The sequence below is a fragment of the Diaphorina citri genome, unplaced genomic scaffold (genome assembly GCF_000475195.1).
Source record: "Diaphorina citri unplaced genomic scaffold, Diaci psyllid genome assembly version 1.1 scaffold895, whole genome shotgun sequence".
NCBI lineage: Eukaryota > Metazoa > Arthropoda > Insecta > Hemiptera > Psyllidae > Diaphorina > Diaphorina citri.
In genome coordinates, this window is record NW_007378326.1 from 91431 (window position 1) to 116020 (window position 24590).

Consider the following 24590-nt stretch of genomic DNA (forward strand, 5'->3'; position numbering starts at 1 on the left):
TTATATTTATCGAATGATCGGTTCGAAAGAAAATCGAAAAATCAAATACAATATACATACATAGTGAGAACAAAAACAGTCGATGTCAATCGACGATAGTAGACTGGACGTACCTTAATCCCCAGGTAGGAGAGGAAGGGCACAGCTCTTAGGCATAGCTATATGTCAGGAAAGGTACCTACACATGTAGTAAGGGGGGCGCGGTCTCTAGATCAATATAACTTCAAATTAAAATAATTACTTATAGGGTGAACCATATCTGAGAGGCCCCGAGTTCAATTTTGGCAGAGTCAACGTTTTTTCGGCTCTATGCTTAGAATACGGGGTGTTTTAATCTTTTTAGCTCCACCGAAAACAAACCTTTCAGCCTTATCACAAATATTGTATAATACAAATTGTATGAAAAAGAAATAGATCGATCTTGTGACAAAATTCAACTTACCAGTTAGTTTGCATTCATATTTTTTCTGACTAACACAACCCAAGCAAGACGGTTTGATGATACCGGCTTTTACGTGAACTTACCTGAAAAATAAAAACAAACATAAAAATCAAGCTTTAATTAAGAGTTAAATATTTTTTTTTATATACCTATATATATTTTTGGCATCTCTACTAACAATATTCTTATTTTGTCAGCTCCCATGGCGTAGTGGTCACTGCGCTCGCCTTGCACGCGGGAGACCCGGGTTCGATTCCCGGCGGGGTCAAGAAATTTGTATCATGCAAATGATTGATTCCGTGACTGGCCGTTACGGGGCCCACTCAGCCTCGTGAGGAAAATGAGTAGCTATGTAATATAAATGCGCATAGCGACCGGTGCCAGCATGGTAGGTAAACATGAGTAGCTATGACTTAGAAATAAATGCGCATAGCGACCGGTGTCAGCATGGTAGGTAAACATTGGATTTTAGGATTATTAAGATATTGGGAAGAATCCTACAATGCTGCAGTGAACACCAAAGTTGTGATATAATAACACAAAGAAACTGCATTTACATTTACATATTCTTATTTTGTAGTTTTTGACATCTCCACTAACAATATTCTTATATTGTAGTTTTGATATCCCCACTAAACATATTCTCATTTTGTAGTTTTGGTGTCTCCACTAACAATATTATTAAATGCGTTATTTTGGCATCTCCACCAATAAAAGTATGGTTATTAGGGGAATTGTTTTCTGGGTGGAGTCATTATTATAAGATGAAAAATTTAGGTACAGAAAATAAATTGTAATAAAAAGTATGATTTAGGTACTTGGAAATTGATGATACACCCTGAATCGGCGGGGCAGTTTGGATCTAAACAAAGAACCGTTTAAATGTTTTCAATATTTCAATAGATTTCCAACGCGCCTTACATAATAGGAGTAATATTTTGGAAACACAACTCCAGACAGACTTTTAGTTCAGTTTTTAATTAAAAAAATAGACATAATTTTGTAAATAAACAAAAGGCTGGGTAGAGATACTCAAAAGACGTTATTGGGTTACACCTAAGGAGTATTTTTCAGCCGTAGAACGGTCATAGCTAGCAGACAATGTACCTGTTGCGAATACCTGACTCTACAATACTCTACAACTCTACATTCTTTATTGGCTTTAATACAAAAAAAAACTTTGATTTTGGGAGAAAAAAACAGAACCAAAGTGTGATTTATGTAAGAATTTTTGGATAACAATGTAAACGTCAAAATTGATGTTTCTTTCATATGTTTTTCACATGGATGAACATGTCTAGTCTACATGTGGTGGGTTTGGTTGGTCTACCTGTAAAACGTATAGGTAATCGATTAGAGTTGTGTAATGGCCTGTAAACATTGGGATCAAAAGGTTCTGTTCGGTTTAGGTATCAGGTATCAACTTTGATTCTTGACTTTTCAATATTACCTACCTATCTATGGATTCTATGGTGAGCTAAGGGCTCCAAAGAGTCCAAACCAATCACCCTTGGTAGGGCTGATTGAGGGACTATTGACAGTAGGAAGAAAATGTAGGTGATAAGGGTTTTCTTGAATTACACCGTAATGACATGTTAAATCTCTCGCGAACTTAAGAAAACAGACAACTTTCTTTTTGGTAATCAAAAAGTTCCGGGAATTTGTTTTTAGAAAGACTCTGAGCTCTCCTTATTCTCCTATCTGGTTCTTATGATATCGGGGTCAACATGGTTTTATGAGGTCTTGTGTTATTATATCTCTTAAGAGTCCCAGACAGAGGTACAGTTCTTGTATTATACATGTGTAAGTCAGACTAATACATGGCTCACCCAGCAGGGCCAGCAGCTGTTTTTGAAAATAAATGCATCACTGAAATGAAAGTTTTTTTTACGACAAAATTGCATTGTTTCTGTCGTAAAGGTAAAAAGTAGGTAGGAGCTATATCTAATTATCTATCTATCTATTAACTGTTTATGATGAGTGAGTGAGAGAGAGAGAAGAGGTTTTGAAAGTGATCGTAAAAAACATAAAAAGTCAAACATTTAATGCCCCTTAAACCTGCGAATCAACTAAAAATTAAAAATGGATTCCGAGTGAAAGACAAATAATTAGATTAGACAAAGAAGGAGGGGAAGATAGAGAGAGAGAGAGAGACAGAGAAAAAAAAGAAGATGCCAACGTTACGTGGTGTTCCCAAGCGGTCACCCATCCAAATACTATCCACGCTCGACGTTGCTTAACTTCAGTGATCGGACGAGAACTGGTGTATTCAACGTGATATGAACGTTGGCGAAAACGGGAGCAATTTACCTTTCAATTAAATTTTACCTGAGATTGATTTACCTGGCAGGTAACTCTTATCAATACAAGTCACGTTATGGTAGTAGGTACCTAGGTTCATTCATTCTGATAACAAAGTGTGATAACAAGATAACAATACCATTCAGGTGTGCACTTCTTCATTACCATTATAATGGTCATGCAATGTTTTTCTGCTGTAGGTAGAGGAACACGGGACAAAATGGCACCTCTAGTGCTTATGAGGTCCTAACTAAAAAAATAAAATTTTGTAACAAAATAAAGCATAATTTTAGCTACAAATTAGATCAGACAAGAACGATTATATGTATCACTGAAAAAAAAAAAAACTAAAAATATTTTTATGAGGGTAGGTACCAAAAAAGACCGTTGTTTTGCCCCAAGGCTGGGGCAAAATGGTCCTAGTAAAATGGCACCTCTAGTGCTTATGAGGTCCTAACTAAAAAAATAAAATTTTGTAACAAAATAAAGCATAATTTTTTTAGCTACAAATTAGATCAGACAAGAACGATTATATGTATCACTGAAAAAAAAAACTAAAAATATTTTTATGAGGGTAGGTACCAAAAAAGACCGTTGTTTTGCCTCAAGGCTGGGGCAAAATGGTCCTATTACCATATACGTGGAAAACACCTTGGGGCAGAATGGAACCTGGGGCACCATTCTCACATTAAAACTAAAAATATTTTTATGAGGGTAGGTACCAAAAAAGACCGTTGTTTTGCCCCAAGGCTGGGGCAAAATGGTCCTATTACCATATACGTGGAAAACACCTTGGGGCAGAATGGAACCTGGGGCACCATTCTCACATTAAAGTATAAGGTACCATTCTGCCCCAGACGGTATAAAACCATTTTGCCCCAAAGCGTCAGGCATTGCATCAAGCACTCGTGAAATCGAAAAAACCTCAATTCGATTCAAATAATATTTCCCTATTTAGTATTTTGATGATGAATGCCTCGGTATTCTCGGTAACTTTGTGAATGTCCATATTGATAGAGAGTGGGAAAATAACTTTTACACTTCACAGGTACCTCTCTCTACATATTGAGTTGATAAATAACAGATTAAACGTTTTTTTTTAATTTTTTAAAGTGAAGAATAGTTATTCTAAGGTATTTCCAAAAACTCCCATCATACACGTAATTCATATGTAGGTAATTATTAATTAGTAATTACCATTCGGTTATTGTGTGATCTGATGTTAATTTAAAGACCTACCCAGGTGAATTTGATGAAAGATCATCAGGATAATTTTAAGATAATTTAAAATGATCACGACATGATTTCAACTATAAAATTGAAATTATCTCATCACGCTAAGGCTATCAGTTAGACCTGATCAGGTTTGTGTGGCTGGCTTAAGACAACCGCGAGAGGAGAAATAATTGGGTGGGTATGGGATACGTCTACTATACCAGACTAAGGTGGTCCTTCCCACTTCCACTTGAATGTTTCCCCATTATTTTTTTCCTCAAAGTTAAAAGCCTCCTAAAAAAATGGAAAATTAAATACCATCACCCTAAAACTCTCTCAAACCCCCACCTCTTTGCATATTATACAACTAGCTGAATTCCGTCGCTTCGCTCCGGAATCCCGCTAGTTCATCCCGAGGCATGGCCAAACTTGTGAAAAAGGCATGGCCGAACTTAAGGGTAATTCACACAAATTTATTGAGTTAATGGTCGAAATAAGGAAATAATAATAATAATAATAAAGTGAAGGAACAAAGTTTTGCCAAAAAACGGATTCGAAAAGAACTTGAGCTTTTGAATAGACCACGAGAGGTGGGGTAAATGTGAACAGATTTGAGAATTTTAAATCGGGTAGGGTGGGGGTAATGGAGACAGGAGGGGAAATTTGGCCCCCATCATAAAGCTTACGTTAAGTGTTTTTCGTAAATTCAAAATGGGAGGGTACCTATTTTCTTTTATTATCGAAACAATAAGATTTGCCATCTCTTCATTTCTTTGATTTCTAGAATTTCTACCCCTCATGTTTTATTCTCCTTATCTTCTTTTCCTCTGTTTTTCTATCTCGCCACCAGGCTTAGCCTGTAGGCGATCATCTGTTGGGTAGACGAGCTCACAGTGTGAGAATCCTACCAATAAAGGCTTGGAAAGAAAAGTAATGACAGAGTGACAGACGACACCGAAGCGAATACAATAGGCCGTCCCCTTTTTACTTTCCTTATCCTATAGGAAGGAAAGTAATGTAATCGGGTCAAATTTTTGATGGTCAGTTTTTAGTGTCAAAACACGTTTATCAGATGTAAGGTTCCTGATTCCCGTACTTGGAGGTCTACCTAAGCGAGAAATTCTAGCTGCCCTACCCAAGCTGATCAAACTCAACCCTGTGGTAGTCAAAGAGGTAATAATACCTGGACTTTCTATCGTATAAGAGCCTTTTCCGACTTGTGAGTCTCATCCGATTTTTTTTTCTGCACGACACAAAATGTCCTGTAGGCAATATAGGTAATTATTAATTGAAGTGTTCTCACTACGCACGACACGATTTTTTTTCCGAACGAGACAAAATGTCCTAGTGGGATTCCATCCCACGACCTAACAAGGCAGACGCTCTACGCTGACGCTCGAAGCTAACTAAGCTGATTGTTGATGCAGTGATCCATTTTCAAGTGCTGCACATGATCCCTGGTTCTAATACTTCGGCATGGGCATGCTGCGACACAGACGAGTTGTTGTTGTTGTTATAGCGGCTTTAGCTTTCGCCGAATGGCGATAGCAGAATAAAGAAAAGATGTCTTTTTGTATCTGCTATACACCGGGGTGATGGTCTCTCTACAAGTTTTAGCAATTCTCAGTTATACGCAGTCGCAAGTCACTGAGGGCTCAAGTGTTACGGCTATATTCGAATTCTGTACATATTTCCTATTATTTATGTCTACCTACCTAAAAATAACTCATGTAAAAAAAAAAAAAAAAAAAAAAAAACAACTTCAGGTCTTCAGATTCATGTTGAAAAAATGTTCGAGCGTGCTCCGAGACCGTTCGAACACTGGCGCCGAGAATGTATAACGACTACAACTACAACGTACAAAAATTCAACATGAAGTTGTAAACCTGGGTTTTTATTAAATATGTTAAGAACAGTATACATAATTTCCTCATGTAATTCCAATAAAGAAATAAATTATACAAAAACAATAAACTTAAAAACTTGTTGTGTTTGATTTCAATATCCTTTAAAGAACCCCATGCATTTTTTTTTTCCTGACTTTACTTCTTCAATAAAATATTTCTTTTTTTTTTGTGAGGATTGATAGAGGGACTTTAACCCATTTTTTTAGGTCCTTCGTACCGGAGAGCGAAGAGAGAAGAAAGACAGGAAAGAGGAAAGCCAGCCGATCCAGGAACGAATGTTTCCCCATCAGGGAAAAATCCGCCCTGGGCGGGAATCGAACCCGCGGCACCGGGTCGCCGCGACGTAAGAACAGGTACGAGCCATGCTCTAACGACCGAGCTATCGGTGCTGGCTAAACAACCATTTTCCAATTGAATACCAACATCCCAGTGGTTGCTTACCATGCAGAAGGCCCCGGGTTCGAATCCCACCATCGACAAAATTTTGTTCTCGTTTTTTTTCGATTACAAATATTTCAACGGTTTACTTTCTGGTGTTCTCGTGTTGACCCAGCACCTAAATGGAAAGTATTGTGTCTCTTCTCGCCCATTTGATGAGAGGCATACTACGGGATGGGCATGCTATGACACAGACCACACGCGTCTAATGTAGCAGTTGTTTCATTTGGTATGAAATCAAAACGGCGCGCGGCGATGAAACACCCATCTTTAAAAGAAGAAGAAGAAGGAGAAAAAAAAACGGCTGAAAAAACTTTGAACTCGCTGGGAATCGAACCTGGGACCTCCGGTGTGCAAGCTTAGCCACCGGCACCGTTTCGTCTTCTTGTTCTTATCTTGTTAATATGTTTCACTTTTTCTCCTCCTCTCTCTTTACAGATTAGCCAACGTATACGTCTCTACAGTGCAGGACGTAAAGCGAGTCATTCTACGTCTTCTAGAGGTCCCCGTACGCGGTATGGGCATGACCAGCCCTGAACTGCTCGATAAAGTTCGGCTCGGGCAGGAATCGAACCCACGACCTAGCGCTCTGAACTAAAAATAATCTTTTTTTTTTCTTTCTTTCTTTCTTTCTTTCTTTCTTTCACAGGTTTGGGAACAGAAAACGGTATGGGAAGGATTTATCAAGTGCTGTCAGAGAACAGTGCCGAACAGTTACCAGGTGATTCTACAGCTGCCTCCCAAACAACTAGCCGACCTGTTCAGCAAATGTCCCGAGCTCAAGAACCCGCTCCTGGACCATGTGCTCAGCTTTACTGAAAATCAACGCTCACACATTCCACAAGGTAATGGAAACAGGATACTCGTTATAGCTTCCCCCTGTAAATAACTTTCAAGGATACTCTAGGGATGTATTTTTTTTTTTTTTTCGTCAGGATCTAATGAATTTATCGAATCCAGATTCATTAGTATAGGTAAAAGAACAACGTCTTCACTTGACTACTAGTCAAGTGAAGACATTGTTCTTTTACCTATGACTACTAGTCAAGTGAAGACATTGTTCTTTTACCTATACCTATACTACCTACCTATACTAATATGTTGCTACTTGACAGATTGACTCTCCTAGAGAAGTATGAAACCAGATTCATTTTGACAAAATAAAAATAAAATGAAAATCCGGGTTTAGTGAATGGGATTTTCAAATCCATTGAATCCAGATACTAGAATCCACCGAATGCGGATTCGATGGATTAAAAAAAAAAAAAAAAACTTGTTGCTTTCTAAGAGACGTTTTTTTTGCCCAACCAGCAAAATTCAACCCGCAAAACTGGCTGTTGCTTTCTAAGAGACGTTTTTTATGCCAGAGCAGCAAAATTCAACTCGATAAACTGTCAGATTAAAGTGAAATCTGTGATTTTTCTTACATATATGTCCACAATCGGGCCCAAAAAAATGCCTAATAAGTCTAATAACTCCATACACAAAAAGCCCAATCTGAGGCCTAGGTGTAGGGGCTAAACAGCCCTAAAGGGATGGGTTAAGCTACTACGAATCTACTACCGAGCGGTAAACACACACAGAAAAAAAAAAAAAAAAAAAAAAAAAAAACATAATGACAACTTATTTGTGCCCGTCTTATCGTCCTGAAATCAAATTTATTTGACGGATGGAATTGAATCATCAGAGGTTTTATTGATCGTCCTGAAATAGAAGAAAGACAGCCGTTCCAAGAACGAACCTTGTCTCTCTGAGATGAAGTTTGCCCCGGGCGGGAATCGAATTCGCGATCTAACTATTTTAGGTCTTATCTTGACCATAATATGGGTCTTGACAGACGAAGCTATGTACATTGACGTGGTATTTATCTATAAATATGTATGTATGTTGCAAATGTCGATATACAGGACAGAAGTTCCTGTGTAAAGAATATATAGGGGCATTCAAGGAACTTAAAGGACAGATAGGAGAGCCTTTGATTTTGATTTTTTCGAAGCGTTGAGCCAGACAGTCGTGCTCAGTGAGCAACCTAAAAGCTGCTGTCAGCTTGAAAATATGGATACAGAGAAAACTACCTTTTTGTTGTTGAACCTGTTTTTCATTCACATTGTTTTATTATTGTAGGTTTTGGCGTTAGTATTTATTACCTTATCTTGTGTTTTTATTCTTGCAGGTTTTGGCGCTGGTACTTCAGAACTTGATCGAAGTGAATCCTCTGCCCACTCTCTTCATGAGAACTGTCATACAATCCCTATCTCACTTTCCTCGGCTCATTGGATTCATCATGAATATTCTTCAACGTTTAATATTGAAACAGGTAAGAAATGCATTTGACTTTTTTACTTTCCTTATCCTATAGGAAGGAAAGTACCTAATGTAATCGGGTCAAATTTTCGATGGTCAGTTTTTAATGCCAAAACACGTTTTGAGGTCCCTAGAGCCTAAATGCAAAGTTCCAGCCATTGGTCCGTGTGTGTGTGTCTGTCTGTCTGTCTGTAAACAAAATATCTCGAGAACGGTAAGAGCTAGAGACTTGAAATTTGGTTTTTATCAACATGAGATTGTAGCCCAGCGGTATATTTTTTTATACCACCAACACTGATGCTGATGATGACATCATTTATTTTAACACTTCTCCACCTCTGCATCATTCTCCCCTACATTAGATTGCACTCAGCATTTACTTCCCCTCTCTTAAGCCAAGATGTTAAAGATGTCACTCAGGAGTAGCATCTTGTGTTTTTCGATAGTTTTTGATTTGTCCGCTAGGGTCGTCGAGGATCGGGAACGGTATGGGCTAGAGACTTGAAATTTGGTATGTAGTTCACAAATGTGACAAGGATGCAAATCAAAACGTTTGGTTGAGATAGGTGCTGCGGTTGGTGGTATTTTGACCGGTTTTTGCGGTTTTCAGCTATACAGACTAACCGGTTAGAGATATTGTAAAAGTTTGGCTATAAGAACAAGAACACCCAAAATAAGCATCATTCAATAGGATGAGGAAAGTCGTGTGATGATCGGATGAAACTCATGACAAGTGAGAACGGGCTTAAGAGTGTCTGTCAACATGAGACGGATAAAACCGAGGTTTTATCTGAGGGCCAGGTGTACAGTGTCATATTGACTCTATCGTGGTCCATATTTCTCGTAAGCTTTCATCAACATGAGATTGTAGCACAGGGGTATATTTTTTTATACCACCATCACTGATGCTGATGATGCCATCATTTATTTTAACACTTCTCCACCTCTGCATCATTCTCCCCTACATTAGATTGCACTCAGCATCTACCCCCAGGGGTATATTTTTTTATACCACCAACACTGATGCTGATGATGCCATCATTTATTTTAACACTTCTCCACCTCTGCATCATTCTCCCCTACATTAGATTGCACTCAGCATCTACTTCCCCTCTCTTAAGCCAAGATTTTAAAGATGTCACTCAGGTAGCATCATGTGGTTTTTGATAGTTTTTGATTTGTCCGCTAGGGTCGTCGAGGCGTTCCCCCCACTCTTCTTTGTTATTTGTGAAAAAAGTCATTCCCTGGTGCTGGAAAATGCTGGCATCAGTGATGGTGGTATAAAAAAATATGGCTCAGGGGCTTACTGATAGCAGTAGAGGCGGGGGTGTCTGATAGGTAGGGAGAGGGAGGAAGGTCAGTTTACACGATCTCATATTTCTGCGTGAAATCCGACTTCAGTGAATGGGATGGGATACGATGGATTAAAAAAAAAAAAAACTTGTCTACAGAGGTCTTATCGTCCCGAAAGCAAAGAGAGAAAGAAGACATGGCAGGAGAAAGTCAGCCGTTCCGAAAACGAACCTTATCTGTGTCGAATAAAATCCTCCTCGGACAGGAATCAAACCTGTAAATTAAAGCTCGCCTCTTTCTAGCCTAGGATGTAGGCTAGTGAGCAGTCGAAACCTAATGTCAACATCATTGTGTCCTTATGTTTTCAGGAGTCATGGATGTTCTGTACGGTGATGTAAACCCAATATACGAGACACCCCGAAAGCAAAGAGAGAAAAAAGACATGATAGAAGAAAGCCAGCCGTTCCTAGAACGAACCTTATCTGTGTAGAATAAAATCCGCCTCGGACGGGAATCAAACCTGTAGATTAAAGCTCGCCTCTTTCTAGCCTAGGATGTAGCGTGCCTGCCTTCTAAGCGCTAGTGAGCAGTGGAAACCTAATGTCAACATCATTGTGTCCTTATGTTTTCAGGAGTCATGGATGTTCTGTACGGTGATGTAAACCCAATATACGAGACACTGCATATTAAGAGCGAACCCAAATCTCCCCCAGATCTCAGCATTGATATGAAGGAAACGCAGCAAGTCATGTGAGACCAAGACTGTGACGTGTATTATGAGTAGGTCATATAGCACGTCACACAATACTATGAGTAGGTCATGACGTCACACAATACTTAGACAGCCAAATTTTAATACACCTGAATTGGAGGTTATCGGTTCGAGTTCAAGTCAAGTCACAAAATTTATCGAGGTATATGAAGTACCTTTGTTTTTATTTTGTAGCAACCAAATTTTAATACATCTGAATTGGAGGTTGTCGGTTCGAGTTCAAGTCAAGTCACAAAATTTATCGAGGTATATGAAGTACCTTTGTTTTTATTTTGTAGCAATGAAACAACTGCTACATTAAGACTCGTCTGGTCTGTGTCGTAGCATGCCCATCCCGTAGTATGCCTCTCATCAGATGGGCGAAAAGAGACACGATACTTCACATTTAGGTGCTGGATCAACATGAGAACGCCAGAAAGTAACCGGTTGAAATATTTGCAATCGAAAAATGAGTACACATTTTTGTCGATGTCCGGGGATCGAACCTGAGACTTTCTGGACAAGTTTTCTTGACTTATGGTTCTAAAATCAAAGAGAGGAAGACAGGATAGGAGAAAGCCAGCCGTTCCAACGAACCTTATCTGCGTCTGTCTTGTAAGCGCAAGGTTGCGGGTTCGATTCCCACCTGGGACGGATTTTATCCTGAACGGATAAGGTTCATTCTCGGAACGGCTGGCTTTCTCCTATCCTGTCTTCCTTCTCTCTCCGCTTTCGAGACGGTACAGCAATTACAGTTCCATCTATCAAAACAAACCTGTAGATAAAATAAAAATAATAATAAAATAAAAAAAATCTGTGACCGCTGAGATAGGTAGTTGTCATTTTTAGATTTTTAGCCAGCAATGACATTGTACGTAGGGTAAAATTGGGATGAGAGAGGAAAAATGGCCTAATGGTTAAAGATCCCGATATTAGCCACATACATAGTTTTTTATGGTGGTGTAGTGGTCAAGGAACTCGTCTGGTAAACAGGAGGGCGTGGGTTCAATCCCAGCCGAGGTATGGAATTTTATCCTCAATATAATTTGAGAATTTGACCACATTAATAGTAGTAGCCTACTGATGGAGTAAAGGGACTTTTCAGTCCTATGCGAGCAGTATAAATAAACTCTATTATTATTATTTTCTTGTTTCTTACCTTGATGTTGGCATAGGACTGATTGCAGGAGAAGCTAACTTGAAGTGGAAAGAAGTCGGATTGCGAGGCAGACGGCGCAGAGAACTCTAGGGCGCCCGACTTGTTACTCGAATCTATCAATGCCAGGGACCAGGTGAGAGTGTTCTTGCGAGCATCGTAGTTGTAATCTCCGTCACATTCAGTCACGTTCGGTGTACAGTGGAGTCTGTGGGAAAAGAAATGGAAATGGAGGCGTTGCAAATGGGTAAAATTTAGTCATAATTGTAGTCTCCGTCACATTCAGTCACGTTCGGTGTACAGTGGAGTCTGTGGGAAAAGAAATGGAAATGGAGGCGTTGCAAATGGGTAAAATTTATTAATAAATGGTCAATTCCTACGTAAAAAGTGGTGAAAAATCCAAATCTGAGGTCAAAACTCCGAAAAAGTAACTTTAAAAGGTCGAAAATTTAATTTTTAATTGCCGTTCCAATGAAAAAGGAGAGTAGTGACGTCAGATTTCACGTCAAACTGCGCAGAAACGCTTGCGCACAAACAAACGAAGCGGGAGTCATGAATTATGACGTCATGGCTTCTGATGAAATATCAAAAATTATGTTTTTATCAAGATAATCACGATTAGGGAGGTGTTACCAGCCTTGAACGGTAGCGCCCCTGCCTTCCAAGCGCCAGATCACGAATTCGAATCTCGCCTGGGGCAAACTTTATCCTAAAAAGATAAGGTTCGTTCTCGGAACGGCTGGCTTTCTCTCATCCTATCCACCTTCTCATTCCGATTTCGGGGCGATAAGACCTTAGCAGTTACAGTTCCCTCTCTCTATCAAACCTCTTTAAAAAAATCGATAGACCTCGGCCGGGATAGTAGGTAAATTTTCTATTCTCTTCAAGATTTTCTATCACATCATATCCAAGATTTTCTATTTTTCTACAAGTTTTAGCAATTCTCAGTTATACACAGTCGCAAGTCACTGAGGGCTCAAGTGTTACGGCTTTATTCGAATATTCGAATTCTGTACCTATTTCCTATTATTTATGTCTACCTACCTAAAAATAACTCATGTAAAAAAAAAAACTTCAGGTCTTCAGATTCATGTTGAAAAAATGTTCGAGCGTGCTCCGAGACCGTTCGAACACTGGCGCCGAGAATGTACATATAACGACTACAACTACAACGTACAAAAATTCAACATAAAGTTGTAAACCTGGGTTTTTATTAAATATGTTAAGAACAGTATACATAATTTCCTCATGTAATTCCAATAAAGAAATAAATTATACAAAAACAATAAACTTAAAAACTTGTTGTGTTTGATTTCAATATCCTTTAAAGAACCACATGCATTTTTTTTTCCTGACTTTACTTCTTCAATAAAATATTTCTAGAGAAAATAAAGTAACACAGATGTCTATACAGTAATCAAAGGTGTTTTCCAATAATAAATATATTTATCATTTTAATTTATTTACATTATACAGTTAAATGGATCGAGTTCGACATTTTATTTTCTAGGGGGGACATAAACTTACAAAAATAACTTCTCAATAAATATCTAAAACAAGATAAGAATTATATTTTAAGGAAAGAGCGCTATCATAAACTCCAGAGAAATGGAGTTCTGGATTGCAAGAATTAAAACGATTTCCTATTATTTCTTTTTTGGAGAAAGAGAAACAGAGTTTATTCGCTTCAAATTATCTCATGTGAAGGATTGTACAAAACAAACACAAAAAGTCCACTCCGAGGCTTAGGTTTAGGGGCAAACAGCCCTAAAGGATGGGTTCAGCTTATACGAATCTAGTATAGGAAAGTAATGGTTTTTCTTCCTCTTCTTCTTCCCGGAACCACACTTTAGGCGGCTTTCACACTGAGAAAATAGCGCTATCATAAACTCCAGAGAAATGGAGTTCTGGATTGCAGGAATTAAAACGACTTCCTATTATTTCTTTTTTGGAGAAAGAGAAACGGAGTTTATTCGCTTCAAATTCTTCTCTCATGTGAAGTATTGTACAAAACACACACAAAAAGTCCACCCTGAGGCTTAGGTGTAGGGGCAAACAGCCCCTAAAGGATGGGTTAAGCTTATCTACGAATCTAGTATAGGAAAATAATGGTTTTTCTTCTTCTTCCTGGAACCATACCTTAAGCTTTAAGTTAATACAAGTAAATCAAGCAATCTGGTAGGTTGATCGTAATCCAAAGTTAACCAATCGGATTAAGTTAATCCAAATGACTTAATTTCAATTTCAACCTTCAGACGAATCAAAAAATCGAGGGGCACATTTCTAAATGCATCATCATAACTATCAATCTTGAGATGGGTTTGTAGTTCTCCACGCTCTTCTCTCAGGAGTCTTCCTCTTCATTTCAGTGTATGATTGACATCCGGAGTATTCCACTATTTGATTTATGTAGCTCAGTCGGGGTCGTCCTCTGCCTAAAGAGAGGAAGACAGGATAGGAGAAAGTCAGCCGTACCAACAAACCTTATCTGCGTCTGTCTTGTAAGCGCAAGGTTGCGGGTTCGATTCCCACCTGGGACGGATTTTTATCCTGAACGGATAAGGTTCATTCTCGGAACGGCTGGCTTTCTCCTATCCTGTCTTCCTTCTCTCTCCGCTTTCGAGACGGTACGGCCTTTTATAGTTCTCTCTATCAAACAAACCTCTAAACAAAAGTCCGGTGACCGGTGAGATAGTTGTCATTTTTAGATTTTTAGCCAGCAATGACATTGTACGTAGGGTAAAATTGGGATGAGAGAGGAAAAACGGCCTAATGGTTAAAGATCCCGATATTTGCCACATACATAGTTCTTTATTGTGGTGTAGTGGTCAAGGAACTCACCTGGTAAACAGGAAGGCGTTGGTTCAATCCCAGCCGAGGTATGGAATTTTATCCTCAATTTATAATTTGAGAATTTGACCACAATAATAGTAGTAGCCTACTGCTGGAGTAAAGGGACTTTTCAGTCTTATGCGAGCAGTATAAATAAGCACTATTATTATCTCCTGTTTTTACGTGCAAAATTGTAAATGTAGATCTTTCAATTATAATTAAATTAAATTATTTTCTTGTTTCTTACCTTGATGTTGGCATAGGACTGGTTGCAGGAGAAGCTAACTTGAAGTGGAAAGAAGTCGGATTGCGAGGCAGACGGCGCAGAGAACTCTAGGGCGCCCGACTTGTTACTTGAATCTATCAATGCTAGGGACCAGGTGAGAGTGTTCTTGCGAGCGTCATAATTGTAGTCTCCGTCACATTCAGTCACGTTTGGTGTACAGTGGAGTCTGTGGGAAAAGAAATGGAAATTATTACGGAGGGGAATTTCTGGTCAATTTGTTGTTATTCTTGATGTTGTAACGGCTCAACCTTTAGCTGAATGGTGATGGCAGAATAAAGAGAAGACATCTATTTATATCAGCCATGGACTGTGGTAATGGTCTGGCTGGGGGGACGTTAAACAGGGAGTAAACCAGCCTAGTCTAGCTGGGGGACTTTGAACAGGGCATACCAGCCTGAAATTTCCCTTGCTAAAGAAATAGCAAAGGTTGAGTGCGAAGGGCATCCACTAGTTAAATTTTGTCGTCAAAACTAAATGTCTGCCCAAAGCAATCACCCTAGGTCTGGTTGAGGGCTGACGAAAAACGCCGACCCCGTCTGAACACGGGAAAAGACTAATGAAGCAGTTGCAAATGGATAAAAATTATAAATAAATGGTCGATTCCTATGTAAAAAGTTGTGGAAAATCCAAATCTGAGGCCAAAACTCCGAAAAAATAAATGTAAAAGTTCTAAAATTCAATTTTCCGTTCTAATGAAAGAGTTCAAAGATGTGTGACGTCAGACTTTACGCAGTTGTTTTTTTCGTCCGCTATGCAAGTAGCGCCAGTATGCAAGCACGCTTGCGGAGGAGCAGAAAGAAATGCGCACAAACACATCAATGTCTTGCCTGCGAAGCAGCTTTGCTCGGGACATTTGATGTTACGTCATCGCCTACGGGAGCGTATGCCGTGACGTCAAAGTTCACGATTTACCGGTATTTTTTTAATCGAATTATCTCGGGATCTAGAGGTCGTAGAAGAAAAAGAAAAATTCCGTTGGTCCTCATTTTTCCTGCTCTATGACTTTGAAACATCACCCAAGTAATCGCAACTGATCTATTCTAGGAATCTAGGGGAAAAATCGTCTGTCCTAATTATTTCGAGTTATGTCTACATGATGTAGACTGATCTATTCTAATAGGTACTCACGGTAGAGGAATGCTAATGGTGACTTGGTTCAACTCCTTCTCCTCGTGCTCCAGCTCGTATTCAATATTCACATCACATCCACCACTTCCATTGTCACTCGGCCAACAGTTGATGCTCAGGGGCAGACAAGACTCGTCCGTGGAGGTGAAACGCCACTTGAGCACCCCGATGTCGTTGTTGAGTGGAAAAGGTTTGGACGGGTTCTTGAGACCGATCTCGGTTTTCGACTTGAACAGCTCCTTGTCCACGTTAGGGTGAGTCTGGAGGAGGAGAAGAAGAAGAAGAAGAAGTATTAATAAATAAACTTTACATTCCATGTCCAAGCTCTATGTAATATTCTAATCTAATACATGAGATTTTTTAAAGAGATTAACAAAAAGTAATAATAATAAAAAGATGAGTGTTTCACCGCCGTTTTTATTTCGTAGCAATGAAACAATTGCTACATTAGATTTCCGTGGTTTGTGTCGTTGCATGCCCATCCCGTGGTATACCTCTCATCACATGGGCGATAGATTGAACTGTAACTGCTAAGATCTTATCGTTCCGAAAGCGAAGAAAGAAGGAAGACAGGATAGGAGAAAGCCAGCCGTTCCGAGGACGAACCTTTTCTTTAGTTCTGTCTTTTGTCTATTTGATTGTTTGTTCCACCACTATGATTATTTTCACCAAAAATGTTCAACATCTAGGTAAATGACATTTGGTCATAAGATTTTTAGCTTGATTGAGCCTTTAGGGGTCCCACAGAGTTGATTTTACCAAGTTAGTTACCTATACAGTTTCCTTTTTCTAAGTGTGTAACTGAACTGCACTAATGTAAGTAGATTATACTTGTAACTCACCACTCTAGAGAAGAGTCTCAATGTTTCCAAATCTTCAAGAATATTGCTAGTTTTGGTTGTTAATTTTTAATTGCCGTTCTAATGAAAAAGTTCAGAGAGTTGTGACGTCAGATTTTACGTCAAACTGCGCAGAAACGCTTGCGCACAAACAAACGAAGCGGGAGTCATGAATTATGACGTCATCGCCTACGGGAGCGTGACGTCAAAGTTCACGATTTACCGGTATTTTTTTATCGAATTATCTCGGGATCTAGAGGTCGTAGAAGAAAAAGAAAACTTCCGTTGGTCCTCATTTTTCCTGCTCTATGACTTTGAAACATCACCCAAGTAAACACAACTGATCTATTCTAATAGGTACTCACGGTAGAGGAATGCTAATGGTGACTTGGTTCAACTCCTTCTCCTCGTGCTCCAACTCGTATTCGGCTGGAAAGTAAAGAATTTAATGATGAACTAATTACAGCAAAAGGGGGTAATCTAGAAGCATTGTCCATTACCCATAGAGAGAATTAGAGTAACTTGTTTCTTTTAATTTAAACTTTACATAATATTTTAAATTAAACTTTAATTGTGAGGGTCAAAGGACTCCTGTTCAATTTAGCCAGTACTTGATAAGTGGTATGCCAAATATCATTTTCTATCTTCTGAATAAATATCATTGTAAGATTAGCTACTGACATTATCAAATTTTACCTCGTAACTTATCAAATAATTAAAATGGATTCACATAATTTATTTCAACTTACTCTTGCCAGACTTTGTACATATTGCTGCAGCAATCAGCACCTGAAATCACCAAGTGGAAAATTAGAGTTGAAGCTCTCTACACAGATATTAAAAAGCCCCTCTATACGAGCCCTGGTCATTTCTACAAACTGTCTGGACACAATGGCTGGAAAGTAAAGAATAAAAACAGTTTAATGATGAACTAATTACAGGCAAAAGGGGGTAATCTAGAAACATTGTCCATTACTCATAGAGAGAATTAGAGTAACTTGTTTCTTTTAATTTAAACTTTACATAATAATTTAAATTAAACTTTAATTGTGAGGGTCAAAGGACTCCTGTTCAATTTAGCCAGTAATAAGTGGTAGGTATGCCAAATATCATTTTCTATCTTCTGAATACATATCATTGTAAGATTGGCTACTGACATTATCAATTTTCACCTAGTAATTTATCAAATAATTAAAATGGATTCACATAATTTATTTCAACTTACTCTTCCCAGACTTTGTACATATTGCTGCAGCAATCAGCACCTGAAATCACCAAGTGGAAAATTAGAGTTGAAGCTCTCTACACAGATATTAAAAATGGTACAATAAGAAGATGGTCAAAATCTCTCAATGTTCATATGTGATCTCTTCACATTCAAACAGGTTTTAAACTCTGGAAAACCCAACACTTTTTACTGTCAAGAAATCTGACAATGGAAACATATGCAATGGAAGATTTTTTTTATTCGTCCAAAAAGGAGACCAAAAAATTGATAAATCTAGATTTAAAGGAGTTTAATGCGATTGTAAATTATTGAAAAACATCCTTCAACTCTTTTAAATTTTAATTAGGATAGTAGAAATGTAGATCTCATATTAATGACTCGTTTTCGGGCAGTAAAAAATCTCTTATTCGAGAAATCTCCGATTTATAAGCCATTTCTGAAATTTGCCATAAGTGTAGTTTTGACCCTAAAGAGTCCTTAATTGTGGTAAGTATGGACTATCATTATCTTACCTCACTGAAAGCTGTTAGTAAGACAAGCAGACATTTAGATTCTAGTGTTATGAGGATAAAATGTCGACATCTAAGCTAGCATAAAGCTGTCTGGGTTAACACTAAAATAAATAGGAGAAGTTCCTACTACCTACTCTGTTATACGATAGTTTGTAGGTAGTAAAACAATAAGTTGAATATAAGTACCTATAGTTTAGCTAGTCTAAGTACTTAATAAGATACCTTCGATTCGTTTTAGACCCGTCAAATCGGGGTTCCACTCTCTGACTGGGTAAACAGTTCGAAACCAACAAATCAGATTGCTTGATTCAAAATTTAAACTAATAGGCTTAAAATCAGATGCTGGTCTTTACCAATACATGTACGAACGACTAAAAATCTTAAAATCACATTCGGATTTTTAACAATCCATGTCCGGATGACATTCTGATAGGTTAGGATTCATTTCGATAGGCCAGAACAGTTTGAGAGTTACCTTTGATGGTTGAAGAAATAAACTAGAAGAAAAATCGTCAAATCGTGAAACTCATCGAAAAAAACCCCTCTAAAAAAAAAAAAAAAAAAAAAAAAAAAAATTAAAAAACAAAAAATGTTCAACATCTAGGTAAGTAAATGACATTTGCTCATAAGATTTTTAGCTTGATTGAGCCTTTAGAGGTCCCACAGAGTCAATTTTACCAAGTTAGTTATACAGTTTCCTTTTTCTAAGTGACTAACTGAACTGCACTTATGTAAGTAGATTATACTTGTAACTCACCACTCTAGAGAAGAGTCTCAATGTTTCCAAATCTTCAAGAATATTGCTAGTTTTGGTTGTGATGAGAAGCATATAGAGCTTCTCCAACGGTTGATAAACATAACGGACACTGTCGGTTTCAACAAATGTGTGCTGTTTCCCCGAGGACATTAGTTTGGGAAATGCTGCCAAGAGCCCCTCTATACGAGCCCTGGTCATTTCTACAAACTGTCTGGACACAATAGCTGGAAAGTTAAGAATAAAAACAGTTTAATTAGAACTAATTACAGGAAAAAGGGGGTAAACTAGAAGCATTGTCCATTACTTATAGAGAGAATAAATTAGAGTAACTTGTTTCTTTTAATTTAAACTTTACATAATAAGTTAAATTAAACTTTAATTGTGAGGGTCAAAGGACTCCTGTTCAATTTAGCCAGTAATAAGTGGTACCTACTTTGTACTAGTATTATCTAATCTACATAACAAATTAAATAAACCGAAATCTAACAAAGTAAAATGGTTTTTGCTTTTTTATATTTCATACAATAATAATCATAGACGAGTAGTAGTTATGTATATAGAGTAAATACTATTACAGTAAATAATAAATAGATATAGAATATCATACAGTAAAATTAATTTGTTAACATGAAAATACTAATCTACATAACAAAATAAATAAACCGAAATCTAACAAAGTAAAATGGTTTTTGCTTTTTTATATTTCATACAATAATAATCATATACGAGTAGTACTTATGTATATAGAGTAAATACTATTACAGTAAATAATAAATAGATATAGAATATCATACAGTAAAATTAATTTGTTAACATGAAAATAATCTTTACACTCAAACATTTATAGAAACATACAAAAATAAAATGAATAGCAAAAATCAAATAACAACGGGTTTATTAAACTCTAGAGGGCGTTAGATGTGATTTTTTTTTTGTGGCAAATAAACGCAAGTGGACCAATAAATTTAAACGTTAGTTGATGTGAAATTACATTGTTGTAGCTACCTAAATTTACCCAATGGGTGATACCAATGGGTATAAAAATATCTATTTTTACTTTCTAGGTATTATTTTAAATTTGTGTTGTGTGTCTATTTAGATAGCTGATACCTACCTATTTTAATATTTTTTAGTTTAATTTTTGTAGCTTCCTAGGCATTAAAAAAAAAAAAAAACTCTAAAGGGGGCGTTTACCATTCTCAATACCTGCATCAAAAGAAAAGACTATACACTAAACAGAAATATATAAATCTAAATCTATAACATAATGAAATACACGGCGATTATTGTAATACGCGGGAGTCCATAATGAAAATAGTTAATGTACAAAACGTAAATATTTAAGGTGGTAACCACGAGTTTGAGAAAAATATGCTGATGTCACACATGCAGAAATGTCTGGTTGGAAATTCTAGAGAGAAAAAATCAAGGGAGTTGGACTTTGGGAGGACATAATCTTGCCACGAATCAAGGATACAAGATATATTGTTAAAACTCCTTCAATTGTGTAAATAAATGTCTTTAAAAAAAATAAAAAAAAAGGATACAAGATTATCTTGAATCTTTAGTAATTGTCATGATATGTCAAAATTTAATAATAAAGCACAATTATTACTATTACTAATCAATTTAAAAGATGAAAAAATTCAGTAGGTAAAAACGTTCTCACTTGAGCAAGGTTAACACTCTCTCGATAACCCAGGGCTACGATCTCATCAAATGCAAAAATCAAACTGAACGCATTGTCAGTCACTTCATTTTCATCCATAAAAAGGCCATCCAAAAGGCTCATTCCTTTGATTTTGTCTTTACAAGCTGTCAGTCCTGAGTCTCGAACCCAGGATCTTTTGGAGCCGAACTGCTGCACAACCAAACACAACTGGAATTTCCAAATATTCTGCATGTACAAGATCCATATATTTCTGATTTACCTAATCTTATAATTTTTGGTTTAGAGAACAAAAGTTGTGTGCACTTTTGTGTTAAAGGAAAAAATATTCCTGCTCTTATCATTTTATTATTTCATCTTTTATTTATTTATTAGGTATTTATGGATTTTCAATAAAAACCTTGTATGGAGTAGATACCAATAACAAAATAAAACCATTCAAGTATTCGTAGATTCGTACAAGCTTGATCCATCTTTTGGGGCAATTCCCCCTACACCTATAAGCCTCAGAATGAGCTTTTTGTGTATGAAATTCAAGTATTATTCTTCATAAGAAAATATTATTGTTACTGCGACAACTTTTGTTCTCTAAAGCCTAGCTATAAAAAATAATATTTGGTATGGGACACAATATTGGGATACATCTAACTATTCCGAAGAACTTCAGAACAGAAAAAGTACAAAATAATTATGGGCGTTATCTTTATAGAACATTTTTATTGAAAGGGTCATGGCGGATTTCACGAGAATCTGGGATACATCTAACTATTCCGAAGAATTTCAGAACAGAAAAAGTACAAAATAATTATGGGCGTTATCTTTATAGAACATTTTTATTGAAAGGGTCATGGCGGATTTCACGAGAATCGGAAATTTTACCAATGGAAAAAAAATTATTCGTCCAAAAAGCAGACCAAAAATTTGATAAATCTAGATTTAAAGGAGTTTAATGCGATTGTAAATTATTGAAAAACATCCTTCAATTCTTTTAAATTTTAATTATGCATGTAGAAATGTAAATCTCATATTAATCACTCGTTTTCGGACAGTAAAAAATCTCTCATTCGAGAAATCTCCGATTTATAAGCCATTTCTGAATTCCCCCATAAGTGTAGTTTTGACCCTAAAGAGTCCTTAATTGTGGTAAGTATGGACTATCATTATCTTACCTCACTGATAGCTGTTAGTAAGACAAGCAGACATTTAGATTCTAGTGTTATGAGGATAAATGTCGACATCTAAGCTAGCATAAAGCTGTCTGGGTTAACACTAAAATAAATAGGAGAAGTTCCTACTACCTACTCTGTTATACGATAGTTTGTGGGTAGTAAAACAATAAGTTGAATATAGGTACCTATAATTTAGCTAGAAGTACTTAATAAGATAGAAGTATAAGCTAGAAGTACTTAATAAGATACCTTCGATTCGTTTTAGACCCGTCAAATCGGGGTTCCACTCTCTGACTGGGTAAACAGTTTGAAACCAACGAATCAGATTGCTTAAACCAAAAGTTAAACTAATAGGCCTTTTCTGATCTTTACCAGAAGATCTAAAACAGAAATCAGATTCTGGTCTTTACCAATACATGTACGGACGACATTCTGACAGGTTAGGATTCATTTCGATAGGCCAAAACAGCTCGAGAGTTGCCTTTTATGGTTGAAGAAATAAACTAGAAGAAAAATCGTCAAATCGTGAAACTCATCGAAGAAAACTCCTCTAAAAAGAAACAATTTAAAACTCAGAGAGCTACCTTCGCCCATTCAATTAAGAGTAGGTTTGACACCGATGTCGTCTCCTATATCAAATGCTCGGTAGATATTATAATAACAAAATAAAACCATTCAAGTATTCGTAGATTTGTACAAGCTTAACCCATCTTTTGGGGCAATTCCCCCTACACCTATAAGCCTCAGAATGAGCTTTTTGTGTTTGAAATTCAAGTATTATTCTTCATAAGAAAATATTATTGTTAGTGCGACAACTTTTGTTCTCTAAAGCCTAGCTATAAAAAATAATATTTGGTATGGGACACAATACTGGGATACATTCAACTATTCCGAAGAACTTCAGAACAGAAAAGGTACAAAATAATTCTGGGCGTTATCTTTATAGAACATTTTTATTGAAAGGGTCATGGCGGATTTCACGAGAATCGGAAATTTTACCAATGGAAGTTTTTTTTTTATTCGTCCAAAAAGGAGACCAAAAATTTCATAAATCTAGATTTAAAGGAGTTTAATGCGATTGTAAATGATTGAAAAACATCCTTCAACTCTTTTAAATTTTAATTATGCATGTAGAAATGTAAATCTCATATTAATGACTCGTTTTCGGGCAGTAAAAAATCTCTTATTCGAGAAATCTCCGATTTATAAGCCATTTCTGAATTCCGCCATAAGTGTAGTTTTGACCCTAAAGAGTCCTTATTTGTGGTAAGTATGGACTATCATTATCTTACCTCACTGATAGCTGTTAGTAAGAGAAGCAGACATTTAGATTCTAGTGTTATGAGGATAAATGTCGACATCTAAGCTAGCATAAAGCTGTCTGGGTTAACACTAAAATAAATAGGAGAAGTTCCTACTACCTACTCTCTTATACGATAGCTTGTAGGTATAAAACAATAAGTTGAATATAAGTACCTATAATTTAGCTAGTCTAAGTACTTAATAAGATACCTTCGATTCGTTTTAGACCCGCCAAATCGGGGTACTTCTCTCTGATAGGCTAAACAGTTTGAAACCAACGAATCACACTGCTTAATCCAAAAGTTAAACTAATAGGCCTTTTCTGATCTTTACCAGAAGGTCTAAAACAGAAATCAGATTTTGGTCTTTACCAATACATGTACGGACGACATTCTGACAGGTTAGGATTCATTTCAATAGGCCAAAACAGCTCGAGAGTTGCCTTTTATGGTTGAAGAAATAAACTAGAAGAAAAATCGTCAAATCGTGAAACTCATCGGAAAAAAACCCCTCTAAAAAGGAACAATTTAAAACTCAGAGAGCTACCTTCGCCCATTCAATTAAGAGTAGGTTTGACACCGATGTCGTCTCCTATATCAAATGCTCGGTGGTTTGGGCGCTATATTATTGTTTAGCATCACCTTGGTGACAAAGTTAACTATGGCGGTGGCAGGCTGCTCTGGTTCGTATTCAGCAAATATGTGACACTGGTTGTCCGGTTTGGAGGCGGTCTTCCTCGCTACGAACCCGAAACAGCGGCTGAAACAAGAAGAAACGGAAGATGTCTATTAACAATAGAATAGAATATGCCTTGTTTATCCTGCTGGGATAGGACCTCAGAGTAAAAATAACATAGAGGGAGGGTTTGGGACCAAAACGAAAGACACTTTTCAAATCGAAGGTTATACATATATCAGCTTCTTCTAAGTAAATTCGATGGGTATCTTATCTTATTTATCCATTATTGACTTTAAAAATTCATAAAATTATTCAGAAATCGGGGAAATTGAAAATACAGACCGGGACTGCAAAATGTAAACAAAGATTTCAATAATTTTCCA

General features: G+C 37.1%; 2 protein-coding genes, 2 long non-coding RNA genes and 1 other non-coding gene across 5 annotated transcripts in view; 2 read left to right on the plus strand and 3 right to left on the minus strand.

The window, feature by feature from the left end:
* Positions 1–10805, plus strand: part of LOC103512880 (symplekin) — a gene marked incomplete in the record, with an annotated part of 23072 nt that extends 12267 nt beyond the window's left edge. Inside the window, 2 exon segments of the mRNA XM_017445588.2 lie at positions 6953–7148; positions 10533–10805. Coding sequence (XP_017301077.1) covers positions 6953–7148; positions 10533–10654 — 318 coding nt within the window.
* On the minus strand, positions 2615–2733 carry LOC113468924. Its single transcript, XR_003392505.1, has one exon. It is a non-coding gene; the product is annotated as a 5S ribosomal RNA (ribosomal RNA).
* Positions 10806–11400: 595 nt separating the features above from the next.
* LOC103512881 (coatomer subunit delta-like) lies at positions 11401–21292 on the minus strand. The gene is made up of 13 exons (XM_026826229.1): positions 21059–21292; positions 19379–19638; positions 18633–18636; positions 18118–18157; positions 17753–17787; positions 17642–17681; positions 17258–17321; positions 16896–16899; positions 16054–16313; positions 14887–15091; positions 13335–13357; positions 11811–12015; positions 11401–11412 (listed from the first exon to the last, which is right to left on the minus strand). The coding sequence occupies exons 1-13, from the start codon at positions 21290–21292 to the stop codon at positions 11401–11403; spliced, it is 1386 nt and encodes a 461-aa protein (XP_026682030.1).
* A 766-nt stretch (positions 21293–22058) lies between these two features.
* Positions 22059–24102, minus strand: LOC113468923. Its single transcript, XR_003392504.1, has 2 exons — positions 23704–24102; positions 22059–22412 (listed from the first exon to the last, which is right to left on the minus strand). It is a non-coding gene; the product is annotated as an uncharacterized LOC113468923 (long non-coding RNA).
* Positions 22410–24249, plus strand: LOC113468922. Its single transcript, XR_003392503.1, has 2 exons — positions 22410–22835; positions 24100–24249. It is a non-coding gene; the product is annotated as an uncharacterized LOC113468922 (long non-coding RNA).
* The last annotated feature ends 341 nt before the right edge of the window (positions 24250–24590 follow it).